The 14,282-nt window shown below is 44.7% G+C and overlaps 1 protein-coding gene across 1 annotated transcript in view; it reads left to right on the forward strand.

The window, feature by feature from the left end:
* ANTXR1 (ANTXR cell adhesion molecule 1) overlaps positions 1-14,282 on the forward strand; it is a 258,189-nt gene that overhangs the window by 183,082 nt on the left and 60,825 nt on the right. Inside the window, exons 15-17 of the mRNA XM_019970429.2 lie at positions 607-702; positions 1,231-1,398; positions 13,638-13,718. Coding sequence (XP_019825988.1) covers positions 607-702; positions 1,231-1,398; positions 13,638-13,718 — 345 coding nt within the window. The remainder of the gene's footprint in view (positions 1-606; positions 703-1,230; positions 1,399-13,637; positions 13,719-14,282) is intronic.

The following is a 14,282-nucleotide window of genomic DNA, read 5'->3' on the forward strand; positions in this document are numbered from 1 at the left end:
CAGGAGAAAACTTATGAAGCCTTGGTACCGGGTGGTGGAGGTGGTGATGGAGCTTGAGTTGGAGAAGCCATCAACTGAGGATCTTTTAGAATTAAGGCCAGTAGAACTTGCTGGAAAATTGAGATGAGACAGGGAAGGGGAAGCAGAGGAAGAGAGAATTCAAGCTTGACTCCCAGGCAGAGGGAGAGACTATGGCAGGAAACAATCTGAGGTGGGGAAATCGGGACTTCTTTTAGACATGTATTGTTGAGAAGTTGATTAGTCCCCGAGAAGATGTCAGTGCCAACAGAGGTCAGAGAAGTCAGGGACAAAGATGTACATTCACGAGGCATTAACATGTAGACAGGATTAGATGAAATATGCTATAAAGGAGTAGAGATGCAGAAGAGAACATGTTCCAAGAACGCAACACAATCTAACCAGGTTGTGCTGCTCTTATTCCCACTTCGCAGATAAGGAAAATAAACTTGGACAGGTTAAGCGATTTGCTCAAGGCCCAATAAACGGTGGCACTGGGATTTAACCCAGGCAGTCTGCTCCCATCCACTCTGCCATAGTGGACACAATGGCGCTTTGCTTCCTTCATGTGTCACAATCTCTCTGCAGGAAGAAGATGATGATGGTCTGCCTAAGAAAAAGTGGCCTACGGTAGACGCTTCTTATTATGGTGGCCGAGGCGTTGGAGGCATTAAAAGGATGGAGGTAAGGACAGCTTCACTTACTCATGTCTACGTGCTGACTACTCAGTGACAGAAAACCAAAGCAAAATGGTGAAAACTCACACTTATGGTCTAATGGGGATGTGACTCGTGAGGCATCAATGGAGAGATGGCAAGTATAGGCTTTTACCTCTGCACCCCAGTGTCTTGTCCACTGTGAATCAGAGCAATTCACTCATTAGCTCAAGTCCCCCTACCCCCACTCCAGTGGTTTCTTCTGTCACTGGAATACAATCCAGAGTTCTTACTGGGCCCACAATGCCCTTGCGTGTGTTGTTCCCACGCCCTGGATGGTCCCTCCCCCAAATGCCCACTCCCCTTGCTTGCTTTCGCTGCTCCTCCAGCCCTTCCCCTTTCCCTTTCTCTACTCCACCCCTCTTCTCTGGTCCTCATGACCCAAAAGAAATGAGGACTGGGTAGCACATTGTAGTTATTTGTGATCCCTGTTCTCCAGGGGCATCATATTTTATTTTGTCATTTCATGGGGTTTTTTGTATGTTATTTCTTTTAGGTTCGTTGGGGAGAAAAGGGCTCCACAGAAGAAGGTGCTAAGTTGGAGAAAGCAAAGAATGCAAGAGTCAAGATGCCAGAGCAGGAGTATGAGTTCCCTGAACCCCGAAATCTCAACAACAACATGCGCCGGCCCTCCTCTCCCCGGAAGTGGTATTCTCCGATCAAGGTGCGCCTCTTTCTATTCAAAAACCCATCCTCACTCCTTGTAAAACACTTACATAGGAAGAACCAGAATCTCTTGAGATGATATCAAACCAAAACCCAGCTTATCACAAAGAAACAAATTTCTCAAATCATGGACTTGAAAGTTTAAATGTATATTTTCCCAGTTTCCACAATATCGAGGTGAGAGCTGGGCTTTTTTGTTTTAATTGGAGTATTGTTGATTTACCGTGTCTTGTTAGTTTCAGGTGTACAGCATAGTGATTCCGTTTCATGTATATCCTTTCTCAGATTCTTTTCCATTATAGGTTATTACAAAATATTAAGTATAGTTCCCTGTGCTATACAATAGGTCCTATTGTTTACCTATTTTGTGTATAGTAGTTTCTATCTGTTAATCTCAAACTCCTAATTTATCCTCCCCCCACTTCCTGTCTGGAAACCATAAGCTTGTTTTCTGTGTCTGTGAGTCTGTTTCTGTTTTTAAATAAGCTCATTTGTATAATTTTTGTAGATTCAGCATATAAGTGATAGTGTATAGTATTTATCTTTCTCTAACTTACTTCACTTGCTGTATAATCTTTAGGTCCGTACATGTTGCTGCAAATGGCATTATTTCATTCTTTTTTTTTTTTTTACAGCTGAGTAATATTCCATTGTGTATATATATACATCACATCTCTTTTTCATTTATCTGTTAACGAGCATTTAGGTTGTTTCCATGTCTTGGCTATTGTAAATAGTGCTGCTGTAAACACTGGGGTGCTTGAAAGTTTTCATCTTTTCCTGATATATGCCCAGCAGTAGGAGCTGGGCTTCTTAAAATCCCCATGGCAAAGTGGTGGAATGAGAGTGGACTTGAAGAAAGTGACTTGGGTAGTAACCCCAGAGAATGATTATAACTTTGAATAATTTCATTGGTAAGCTTTCCATAGTCTAACAACAATAGCTGGATTCTCCTCAATGCCTAATATCTATCCTTCTTGCCTCAACAGTAGCCCATTTCCCTTTATTCAAGCCGTGTGCTGGTGTAGAGGGCTGTGTTGGCCATGAGTCTAGTACTCATTCTCCCTGGCTGCGAACAAAATGTCTTATTTCTCCAGCATCTCTCTTCCCCCCTCACAGTTCCACAGCTTAACTGAAAGCCTTTTTGACTTATTGAGAAATTTAAGTCATAAGAGGCAGTTAATGCTTCCCAAAGACCTCTTTTCTCTTCCTCATGGGTGCAGATGTCTTTGAATTCATGTGATTCATTCAACACCCTTGCTCCTTGATCTTCCCCATAAGCATCTGCACTATGCCAACCATCAAAGAGCACTAGAAAATTGTAGCCAAAAAGACCAACATAGTCTACCAGTAAAACTAGAGTGGTAGAGTCTTTGCTCTGCCCGGGTCTGTCTGGAATCCAAGGCTCCAACTCAGATCTGTACCCTCTAGCTCTGTGCTGCAGACAGAACTATGCCAACTCCAAGGCCTCCGGTGAAAGACTCAATATAAGAACCAGCTCTCTTTGCGAAAGAATGGATACATGTATATGTATGGCTGAGTCCCCTTGCTCACCTTTGAGTCCACCTGAAACTATCACAAAATTCTTAATCAGCTATACTCCAAAATAAAATAAAAAGTTTTAAAAAAAAGAACCAGATCTCATCAGCAGCCACCCCCCTCACACACACATACAGCTTTACCCCCTTCCAGTGATAAACTGAGATATTTGCTAATTTCAGAGCAGCTCTTCTCCCATGAAATCAAAAGTAGTAACCATTTTTAACAGTGGAGGACACTTTCTTGGTAGTTGTCTCTGCTGAGTTGAATTACCTCATTCTCAAACTAATCTCAGTGCATTGTCATTTTGGTTTGTTGTGTTTCAAGTGGTGAGATTCTTAAGATAAGCCACCCCCTCTCCTAGAGCAATGGGTTGAACTCTGGAAAAAATGTGGCCCAAATGTAGTTTGCTTGACTAACAGCTGTTTGCTTCTAATTATATTCTAATGTGGAACATTCAGTGGCGTGCATGCATGCACAGACAGGAAGGAGCCAAGGAGAATCTCAGATGAAGGCGAAAGGGGATTTTCTATTATGTTGTTTTCAGAAATCTGTACCTTGTGACTAATACAACATATTTGGTAAGAGCCAGGGTTTCATCTCTGTAATCTTGGATATTGAGAGAGCTTTAATTCTATTTGAAGAACTCATATTTGCTTGAGAGCATGTTATTCATCTGTTAACTAGTTGTCTAGGACTGAGTTTTATGAAACAAATGAGCATATGGTCAACTGGATTTAGAAATCTCAAAATACTCCCAACACGCACTTGGAATTAGTGTCAGTTGAACTGAAATTTGCTGTGTACCTACTGTATGCCAGTACTGCTGGATATTGAGTCTATAGAGGGTCTCAAACTTGGCTGAGAATCAGTCACCTGTAGGAGCTGTAAAAATACAAATCCCCAGGCCTGCTGTCTCAAACCTCATGATTCAGTCTCACAAAAGGCTTTCAAAGTCTCTCTAGCCTTCATGACCTGCCCACTTTTTCTCATGAAGTGAAACTCCTTTTTTCCCCTAATTTTCTCCGTTTTCAAATTTCCCATCCAAACTCCCTAAGGGAGACCCCACTGTTACCTCAGTTACCACTCCCTCCCCAGCCCCTGCTCTTCAGCCTTGGTCTCACGCTGATTCCCAGTGTGTGGTCCCTGAATGGGCAGCATCAGCATCCCCCAGGAGCTTGTTAGAAATGAACACCCTCAGGCCCCAAGCCTGACCTGCTGAATTAGCAGCGTTGGGGTTGGGGCCCAATTAAGAAGGGATCACCCAAGGTACCAGTCAGCCTTCCAGAGGAGACTCCCTGAGGGCAGGAACCATGGTGCGTGGCAAAGTGACTACAGTCATGCCTGGGAGACATCCTAAATTTCACATGGGTCCATTGTTCTCCCAAACACAGCTGCTGGATTAATGTTGAATGGTTGGAAAACTGCATGTTAAGGGATCACCAAAAAAGCCAGCTGGAAAAAACCTGTGATGCTGGTGGGCTCGTTAGGCACCTCTGTAGGACCCTTTGTTAGGACTTGAGAAAGTGTGAATGCTCCTCCTGCTGCTGGAGCAGCTCACACCAAGGCTTACGTAGCACAGCTCGTTTGTGTGACTGCTCCTGTTTGTGAGTCTTCCCCCAACCAGATTTAATCCCTGCTGGAGGCACCAGTTATCCTTAACTCATCTTTGAATCACCCACAAACAGCATTATACCTGGCATGGAGTAAGGATTCCTCCACCTCTTGATAATAGAGCTGATGCGTGGGTTGTAATTATGAAACCACATCCAGAGCATCATGCCGGTTAGACTCTCCTGTGACCTACACAGATCACTTTGGTACTCTCGGACTAAAGAATGTGACATTCTTCTTGCCATCTCTTTGAGGCAAGGAGAGAAAAAGGTCATCCTATGTGTATCTGGGCCATATGGGCAAGGGAAGGGAAAGAACAAGAAAGTTTGAGAGTGGAAGCACAGAACAGAATTGAAAAGGCGTAATGTACACTGTTCAGAAGAAGAGCAGACTCTCCACCAGAACTTCAGCCCTTGGACTGTAACCCCATGTGTGGTTCACGATGAGCCCCATTCTAGCCACAATGTCTCTACACACTCACTAGGCCTTGGACAAAGCATTCAGCCTCAAGCTGTGCCGTAAACTCTATTTCCCTTTCCTGAACGCTCGTGCTGGATTTGTCTTGGTCCTGGCAGGAAACAGAAGGCACACTCAAGAGGGTCAAACTCAAACAATCTGGGCAGGGTTAAGAGAATCCGTGGCAATGGTGAGGCACGCAGGCACTCAACAGTGAGAGCTGCGACACCCCTGGGCCTGAAGGGCAAGGAGAGGAGAGGGTGTTACTGGATCCAGTGAGAGCTGCAGCCCCGGAGTAGAGGTCACCCAACGGGAGTTGTGGCCGTAGAGAGGGAGTCAGTAATCTAAATCTGCCCTGCTCCCTGTTTTAATATGGTCCATAAGCTAAGAATGGTTTTTGTATTTTTTAATCATTTTATTAGCACCTACATAATAGCCTTGAGTTTGCCTCTTGACCTACAAAACCTGAAATATTTACCCTCTGGGCCTATACAGAAAATGTTTGCAGACCCCTGCCCTATAAGAAAGCAGCCACTGATGGAAGTGGGGATCGGGGAGGGAGTAGAAGGAACAAGTACCAATCTCCTCGTTATCTTGCCCTCTTCTCTCCTTTTTTAAATTGAGGTATAGCTGATTTACAAGGTTGTATCAGTTTCAGCTGTATAGCAAAGTGATTCTATTATATATTTATTTTTTATTTTTTCAGATTCTTTTCCATTATGGGTTATTACAAAATACTGAGTAGAGTTCCCTGTGCTATATAGTGGGGTCCTTGTTGGTTATCTATTCTATATCTAGTATATCTAGTATTGTGTATATGTTAATCCTAAACTCCTGATTTATCCCTCCACCCCCTTCCCCCCTTTGGTAACCATAATTCATTTTCTATGTTTATGGGTCTGTTTCTGTTTTGTAAGTAAATTCACTTATATCATGTTTTCTCATATTCCACATTTAAGCAATATCATGTTTGTATGACTTACTTCACTTAGTGTAATAATCTCTAGGTCCATCCATGTTGCTGCAAATGGCATTATTTCATTCTTTTGATGGCTGAGTAATATTCTGCTATATATATATATATATATATACACACACACGCGCGTGCGCGTGCACTCCACATACTCTTTATCCATTCATCTGTCTGCTGTCATCTTCTGGTGCTACCTGTTGGCCAGACCAAAGGGAAGCTAAATGATGCCATCTGTTGAGGTTGCTCTTCCAAGGCATGGAACAAGGAAGGCAGAGAATTGCAGAGAGTGGATGGGGGCAGGCAGCTCATGGAGGATGGCCCGCCCACTCTCTGCCCCACTATCAACAGGGAGAACATCTCCACCCAGGGCAAAACTTTCAGAAAGTTCTAGAAAGAGTCCTGGTTCCCCAGTGAAGGTGGTCAGAATCACACACCTTTGAACTGGTTGCATTTGACTCAGTTTCTCAAGCATACCAGGAAATAGATTTGAGGACCAGAGAAGCAGGGGAGCACATTGCCTCAGCACACCCCAAGGGAGCTCACTAGGAGAAGGAGTCCACAACGGGCTGCTCCCTGCCATTGCCCAGGCTAATTTAAGGCACTGACCACGCTGACCACACTTTACCCTTTCCTCATTCCAGGCTCATGATCAGGAAATTTTCCGATATTTGGCCTGAATTTTTCTTTGCTTGGTTTTCACCCCCTGGATTTACAGCAATCCCGTGCTTCTCATTAAATTGGGACTGACCGCTTCAGGCGAGTTAAGTAATGCCCAGATGTATGGCCACCAGAAAGATGAAAACCAGGTCTGTTTTCAAGTTTGCTGGAAGGCTTGCAGCCTTCAGAGAAATGATTTTCCTCCTTTTCCAGTAGCTCCTCCCTTTGACTGGCAATGACAGAAATGACAGCCGAAGGACAAAAGCCAGACCCTGGCTGGCCCTGCAGACCGCTGTGTTCTGCAGAAGAGCCTGACCAGCCTGTGCTGCTCACAGCACCGGGAAGCCGGTGGTCTTCTGTTCATTTTCTTTCAGGCAAACCTGTCATCCCTGGCCTTAAGCACCTTGACCTTGTAATCAAGCAGCATTCAGTGCTGAAACTGCACTGAACGAAGCTGTATGCCGTCCAGTAAGACACACTGAAGCCTTAAATGTTGTCAGATGTGCTGTTGATGTTGAACAGACATTTTTTTGTCCCTTCCTGGCTACAATTCAGAATGGTTCCAAACATGTTTTAAACAAAGACCAAAAGAAGAGAGAAAAAAAATTACCGTGTATGAGTGTGTCTATGTGTGGGTATATGTAGGGGAAGTTTCTAACTTATGCATTCATTTGTTTCATTTAAGGAGAAGCATGAGTCACAATATTTATTATATATTTTAAGGTATAAAAAATTAGTATTAGTCTCTCACACCCCTCTAAGTTGAACTACCCTCAAAATTCCCAGCTTCTGACTAACTTCCAATTAGCTGAGGCAGACAAACCAGGAGAGAAGATACAGCTGCTGCCTGCCCACCCCTCCTCCCACCCCCAAAAAAGGAAAGAAAGGCAGCCACAAAGCCCATGCACTGAAATGCTTTGAGCGATGGACCTCACAAACCTCCTGGCGTGGTCTTCTTGTTTGGGAAGAAACAAGCGAGCATTGATGTAAAATTCCCGGTTTGCCAGCCTTTGTGGATTGGAAGATATTGATTATCAGGCTAGGGTAGAGTTGGGGAACCTGGAATTGGTACACTTCTCATGGGATAGTCAAAGTGTGTCCATTTCATATGAAAGAAAGATATATATAAATGTCAAGTAATACACTGTGGTGGAGGGTTCCCAGAGTGGCGGAGAATCTTTAAGCTTCGCAGAAGCATTCCTCCTGGGAAGTGAGAACCTGTGTCTTGAAACGCACCTTGTAGAGAGGGCCATGCAGGCAGGACTCTCAGATCTGAGAGAAATAGTGGCGTCAACTCAGAGGCTCCCCCCAGGCTGTGAGGAAAACCCACCGACCACTTGGAAGAATCTCCTGAGGCTCTTCTGGCCCCAAAGGGATGTTATTAATAAGCCCAGTAGCAACTGTCTTGAAATGACAAAACTTCTGCCTCCTCTCAGAAAATCAAGCAAAGGAACCTTGTCATGTACTTTGACTTTTAAGAGTTATTTTTCATCCTCTTGATTCTAAACACACTTATTCTATAGCTTACTTCAGCTCTTGCATAAAATGCTACCTGATGTATTGAAAGAAGTACAGCAAGCTATAGGATGTATAGATTACCCCAGCTGTTTTCTATGCCACACAGAATGGGGACTTTGGATTCATCTGTGGAACTTTGAGAATTCAGAACACTGAGGGCTACAATCAGAACTAGCTGGTCTTACCTCGGCCAGAACAGCTGTTGATAGCAGCTCAGCTGGATGAAGGACATACCTGGGTGACACATGTACCACAAGTCGGGCATAGTCCCGAGGGCCTTGCTTGCACTCACTTCTTCATTTCTCACCAACGCCCTCAAAATTAGAAACTGCTACTACTCCTTCTGTTTTACAAATGGGAAAATCAAGGCACAGAGGGGTAACTTGCCTAAATTCACACTGCTAATACGTTTCTTGATTTATTTTATTACTGACAAAGCATCCATTCCAGCTAGCCATGATATCTGTTATTAATCAAGTAGTAGAAAGGACTGGGAGCCTGGAGGTAAAAGACCAATCAGGAAACTATTCACAGGATAAGTGACAGGTGATCCAGGCCAAGGCAGTAGCCAAGGAGACAATGGGGCAGGGCTGGACAGGAAGAGGCAAGAGGGAAGATGGGACAGAACATCCACCGGACACGGTCGAAGTTGGATGTGAAGGGGTGGCAGAGAGAGAGGAGGTGAGAATGGCCTGTCTGATCATTGCCTGTCTCCATGTCAGTGGTGCTCCATGGCATACTCAAGGCAGGGTGCCAAAGGGGGAGCAGGTTGGAGGAAAATTATTCAATATGTGATGTTTGGGGGCTTTTTATACCTGTGATATGTTTACTTTACAACTAAGATTTGGTAATTGGATTGGAAGCTTATATGAGCCATGGGCAGACAGGTGGAAATTTGACCCATGAGACTAGGTGAGAGTACGCGGGGTGAGCATTCTGCCTGGGGGTGAGTCTGGTAGAGGGGGGACACCGAGGGGACCCCCTTGCATCAAGTGTAGGCAGAGGGGAGGGGAAGAAGAAGCTGAAAAGGATATGAGAGTTAAGAAGGAGCAGGCAGAGCCAAGGTTTAGCCAAGCCTTAGCGAAGCAGCTGTGGTGGAGTGTTGGGGGTCCCCAGACACCGTCATAGAAGCCAGGGGGAAAGGCGGAAATGTGGTTGCAGGACAGAGTGGAGGGCGGGCGCTCCATGCTTGTAAAGTGCAAATTGTTGGATTCTTACTTGTCATCTTACATTCATTTCCATCTTTCTACAGGGCATTCCAAATTATTATTTTAATGACTACCTAAGGATTAATACATTGATAACATTGAATGAATGCTTTCTGTGAGACAAGTATCTTACTTCAAGGGCTTCCCAGGTGGCTCTAATGGTAAAGAACCTGCCTGCCAATGCAGGAGACATAAGAGGCATGGGTTCAATCCCTGGATCAGGAAGATCCCCTGGAGGAGGGCTCGGGGACCGACTCCAGTATTCTTGCCCAGAGAATCCCAGGGACAGAGGAGCCCGGTGGGCTACAGTCCATGGGGTCACCAAGAGTCAGACATGACTGAAGCGACTTACCATGCACGCTTCTTACTTCAATATCTAATTGTAAGCCTTTTAAGAAATCCATAGAGCAGACAATATTATTATCTCTCTTTTTTCTAAAGATGAGAAAGGTAAGACTTAAGGACATGAAACAGTTTGTTCAAGGCCACAGCAGAGCTGGTGAGGGGCAGCCCCAAAATACAGTCTAAAGCCAGTCATTTTGTGCTTAAATATTGCTCTATGATCTGTTGCCACCCATTCTCCTGGTGTTGCACATCTAGGTGGTTTTTGCCCCCTTTCCCTGCCTGGAACTTTGTATTTCTGCTGAGTTAATTATAACACTTCCTCAACAGCCACTTTTTCTTTTAGCCCCATCTTATTGCACCTCATTTGTCAAGGAGTTGAGTGATCAGGGCACAGAATACTGAGAGGGGGATGATTTACCAAGTCAGTTACCAGGAGTCCCCCCTAAAAAATGGAAAAGAAAAGAGGCGTTTGTCCAGGAAGTCCACCTGGTTATATCCTGACACATAAATACTTATCCCAAAGAACTTTAAAGGAAAACATTTAACCAATGATTGAAACGGTTTAATGCAGAAAACCATGCTGAACACAGCAGCAGTCCTTCCCAGCATTCTGAAGTCAGTCCAGAATATTTTTAGAGGTTTTTGTAAATACTTGGCCAAGAGAGATGAGAAACATTATGCTTAGCAAGACAGAGTTGAACCCACAAGAACTCAAGCGACCATTGATAAAGGTTGCAGAGCACATTTTTCGTATCTGAATAAAACCCACCAGAAAATAACTTCAGAACACCAACTCTTCAAGTGGCATTCTTAAATTGATGCTGCTACTATGAACGCTTTGTGGCAAGGAACTTGAAGTTTCTAGACTCTTCTAGCCTTTAGCATTATCCTTCAAAGACCACTTACAGATCAGTGTTTTCAAACATGCTCGAAAAACCCCAACAGGAATACATGTTGGCCCAGTAAATCCTTATGTGTGCATTCACTTCATACACTAATACTCACACCCATGCATGTTTAACTGATACACATTTTTCACAAATCATACTTATCCTCACCATGTGCCATTAACTCAAATATTTTCTTTCCTATTAATTCAGATCCTAACACACAAAATTATTTCATGAGGGGTTGAAGAGTTGCAACCCCCAGTTTAGAAACCCTGTTCCAGAGGATCTAAGTGAAAGTGCTCCGACCAGAAGATCTGCACAAGGAAGAAGCTGCAGTTGGTATCATAGAAAGGATATGAGCTTTGCACAGGAAACTATATTCAAAATCCTGTGATAGACCATAATGGAAAAGAATATTTAAAAAGAAGGTGAAGTGAAAGTGAAAGTTGCTCAGTCGTGTCCGACTCTTTGTGACCACATGGAATGGTCCATGGAATTCTCCAGGTCAGAACAATGGAGTGCGTAGCCTTTCCCTTCTCCGGGGGATCTTCACAACCCAGGGATTGAACCCAGGTCTCCTGCGTTGCAGGTGGATTCTTTACCAGCTGAGCCACAAGAATGTAGATACGTGTATAACTGAGCCACATTGCTCTATAGTAGAAATTAACATAACATTGTAAATCAACTATGCTTCAATTTAAAAATTAATAAATGCCATAAAAAATTTTTTTAATATTTAGAATTAGACATGGTGGGGGCATCCAGTCACACCTCTCCAGTTTGCAAGTTGTGTGCCTCTGGCCAAGTTAGTTGACCTCTCTGATTCCTTCCCCATAACCCTCTGGGACTGCTGGGAGAATGAAACGAGCAGACACTCAGAAAAGCACCTCGGCCTGCACATAGCAGCACTGGATGCATTCATTCATCTAACACATATTTTCTGAGCACCAGAAGCTGGGCTAAGGGCTGGGTATACAGCACTTAAAAAAACCAGAGGCACCTCTGCTTTCACAGAGCTGGCATTCCAGACGACAGAGACAAATACTAAGCAAATAAACAGAGTCCTTGTCAGGGAGTGATAAGGGCTGTATTAGTTTCCTACTGTTGCTCTAACAAATTACCTCTAACTAAGTGGCTTAAGACTGCACAAAGTTATTGTCTTATAGTTCTGGGGGTCAGAAGCCCAAAATGGGTCTCACTGGGCTAAGATGACAGCAAGGCCAGGGCTGCACTCCTTCTGGAGGCTCTAGGAGAGAATCCATCTCCTCATCTTTTCCAGACTCCAGAAGCTGACCGCTCATTGGCTTGTGGCCCCCTTTCCTGGTGGTTCAGACGGTAAAATGTCTGTCTACAGTGTGAGATACCTGGGTTCGATTCCTGGGTTGGGAAGATTCCCTGGAGAAGGAAATGGCAACCCACTCCAGTACTCTTGCCTTGAAAATCCCATGGACGGAGGAGCTTGGTGCAGGTTACTTATCCATGGGGTCACAGAGAGTCGGGCACGACTGAGCAACTTCACTTTCTTTCTTTTCTTTCCTCCCCAAAGCCAGCAACCATGGGTTGAGTCCTTCTTACATGGGATCACTCTGACTCTGCTTCTGTTTCTCCATCTCTTTCTCTGAGTCTGACCCTCCTGCCTCCCTCTGTTAAGGACCCCTGTGAAATACATAAATAATAAACAAATCCACGTGGTTAGATTGGGTCCATCCAGATGATCCAGGATCATGTCCCCAATCTAAGATCCTTAACGTAGTTGTTGGGGCAATTCGAGCGCAGATTGAAAAAGAATTTCCAGACACACAGCATTTCAGAAGGGAGTGAGTTTATTAAGAACAAAGAGCAGAGATAAAAGAGGCACTGCAGACACAGTGGGCTGACCTGACAGACCAAGAAGAGTTGACAGTCTTTGTGGGGTAAGAGCCAATTTTTACAGCCTCAAGACAAAGAAAATTCCTGCTGGAAGGTTGGTGTTAGGTGATTGGTTGGGGCACTATAGAGTGTTTACTAGAGTGGGCATTCTTTGCCTAATTTGGAGTCAGGAGGCCTGTTAGTGATGATCAGGGGCTTTTGGCAACAAAGGGTCAATTAGCTTGTTGACCTGGCTCTGTGCTCCACTTCTGTGGCCTTGGTACAGGGCTTGCACCTGTGGCTTTGGAGCAGGACTCAACAGTAATCAAATGTGCAAAGTCCTTTTTTTGCCATGAAAGGGAACGTAGTCACCAGTTCCAGAGGCTAAAATGTCATATTTAGAGGTGGAGGCGAGCAGATTTCCTGGTGGTGAAGGGAAATCAGACAAAGTAAAGGTGACTTCTGCCTGTTGGTGGCGTCACCAGCCAGGGACCTTTTTTCCCTGTGTTTTTAGTGTTTGCAGTGGCAGAAGCCAGCTCCACTCAGCATGTCTAAGGAACTAGAACATTAGACTCCCTTTGTCACACACTATGAAAACTTTAGCCCTCACAGATTCAGTCTTCTCAGATTCAGCCAATCACCTACAACTCCAAAGGGGGCTGTGATTTGTGGTGATCCATGATCCTTAGTCATTTGTCCCTCAAGTCCAGGATTCTGGAGCCTCTTGTGGGGACAGCCGTGGATCTGTGCCCCAGGACCCTTTCATTGGTCTAGCCCCATCCACGCTTCTGTTCAGTCATTTTCCTGAATTTGTCCTCATTGTTTCATTTGCAAACTCGGGACACTAAGTGGGAAGAAAAAACTTGAGTGCAAGTTGAAAAGCCTGCAGTGTGAGAAGATGCCCAGAAATGCAATGAGGGCAACAGGCTGGATGACTCCTGTGTGTCTGCACACCTGAGGCTGTGCTACAGTTGCAGGTGTCTCCTGCGTGAGCATCAGGGTTCTCTGGGATGTGTCTCTTCTCCTCTATTGCTGAAATCCACATTTTGAACTAGAGAGTCACATCCTGTGACAACTGCATTGCTGGTGAAGTGTGGTTCATATGACTGAAGAAGCATGGAAAGTTCATGTCAGTGCGGGCCCTCAGTCTGGTTTCAGATGTAATCTTGGTGCATTTGTTTTATTTCAGGGAAAACTTGATGCCTTGTGGGTCCTACTAAGGAAAGGCTACGATCGTGTGTCCGTGATGCGTCCACAGCCAGGAGACACGGTAGGATTCATTAACAGTGTCGCATACACGCGTTCTTTTTCTTTTTCTCTCTCTGCCTCTGACTGTTGAGCTGGAATAACTCCAGATAATGAATCCAGCTATCATTTCATGTTGTGACAAATCAGATACTAGTTTTCAAATTTTGGGTTCTACAAGACCTTGAGTTTCGACTTGCTTTTCTGAAAAGGATTTTGACCGAAACAGGTTAGATTAGCTTCCTAGGACTTGAGCTGCTGGGTTTCCATGTACAGTGAGTGAATAAAGCAAGGATGCTCAGGCAGCTTCCGGAGAGAGGGCTGCTGCTCCTTGGCCACACTGGCCAGTGGTGACAAGCAGGACGCCAGGGCCACAAGGTGGAGCCAGGGAATAGGGACCATGGGAAAACTCCCCCATCGTCCAGCAGGTGTTGGGTTTGTCTGGTCCAGGATCACAGGAGGGTCTTCCACAGTGAGGATTTGCCCTGAAACTGTTAGGACTAAGCTCTGAGTGTCTCCAACTGGAAGGAGATAGAAAGGGAGGAGGCCACAGCGGCCTTAGTCCTCATTTTGTAAATGAGGAAACAGA

Source organism: Bos indicus, chromosome 11, assembly GCF_029378745.1.
Source record: "Bos indicus isolate NIAB-ARS_2022 breed Sahiwal x Tharparkar chromosome 11, NIAB-ARS_B.indTharparkar_mat_pri_1.0, whole genome shotgun sequence".
NCBI lineage: Eukaryota > Metazoa > Chordata > Mammalia > Artiodactyla > Bovidae > Bos > Bos indicus.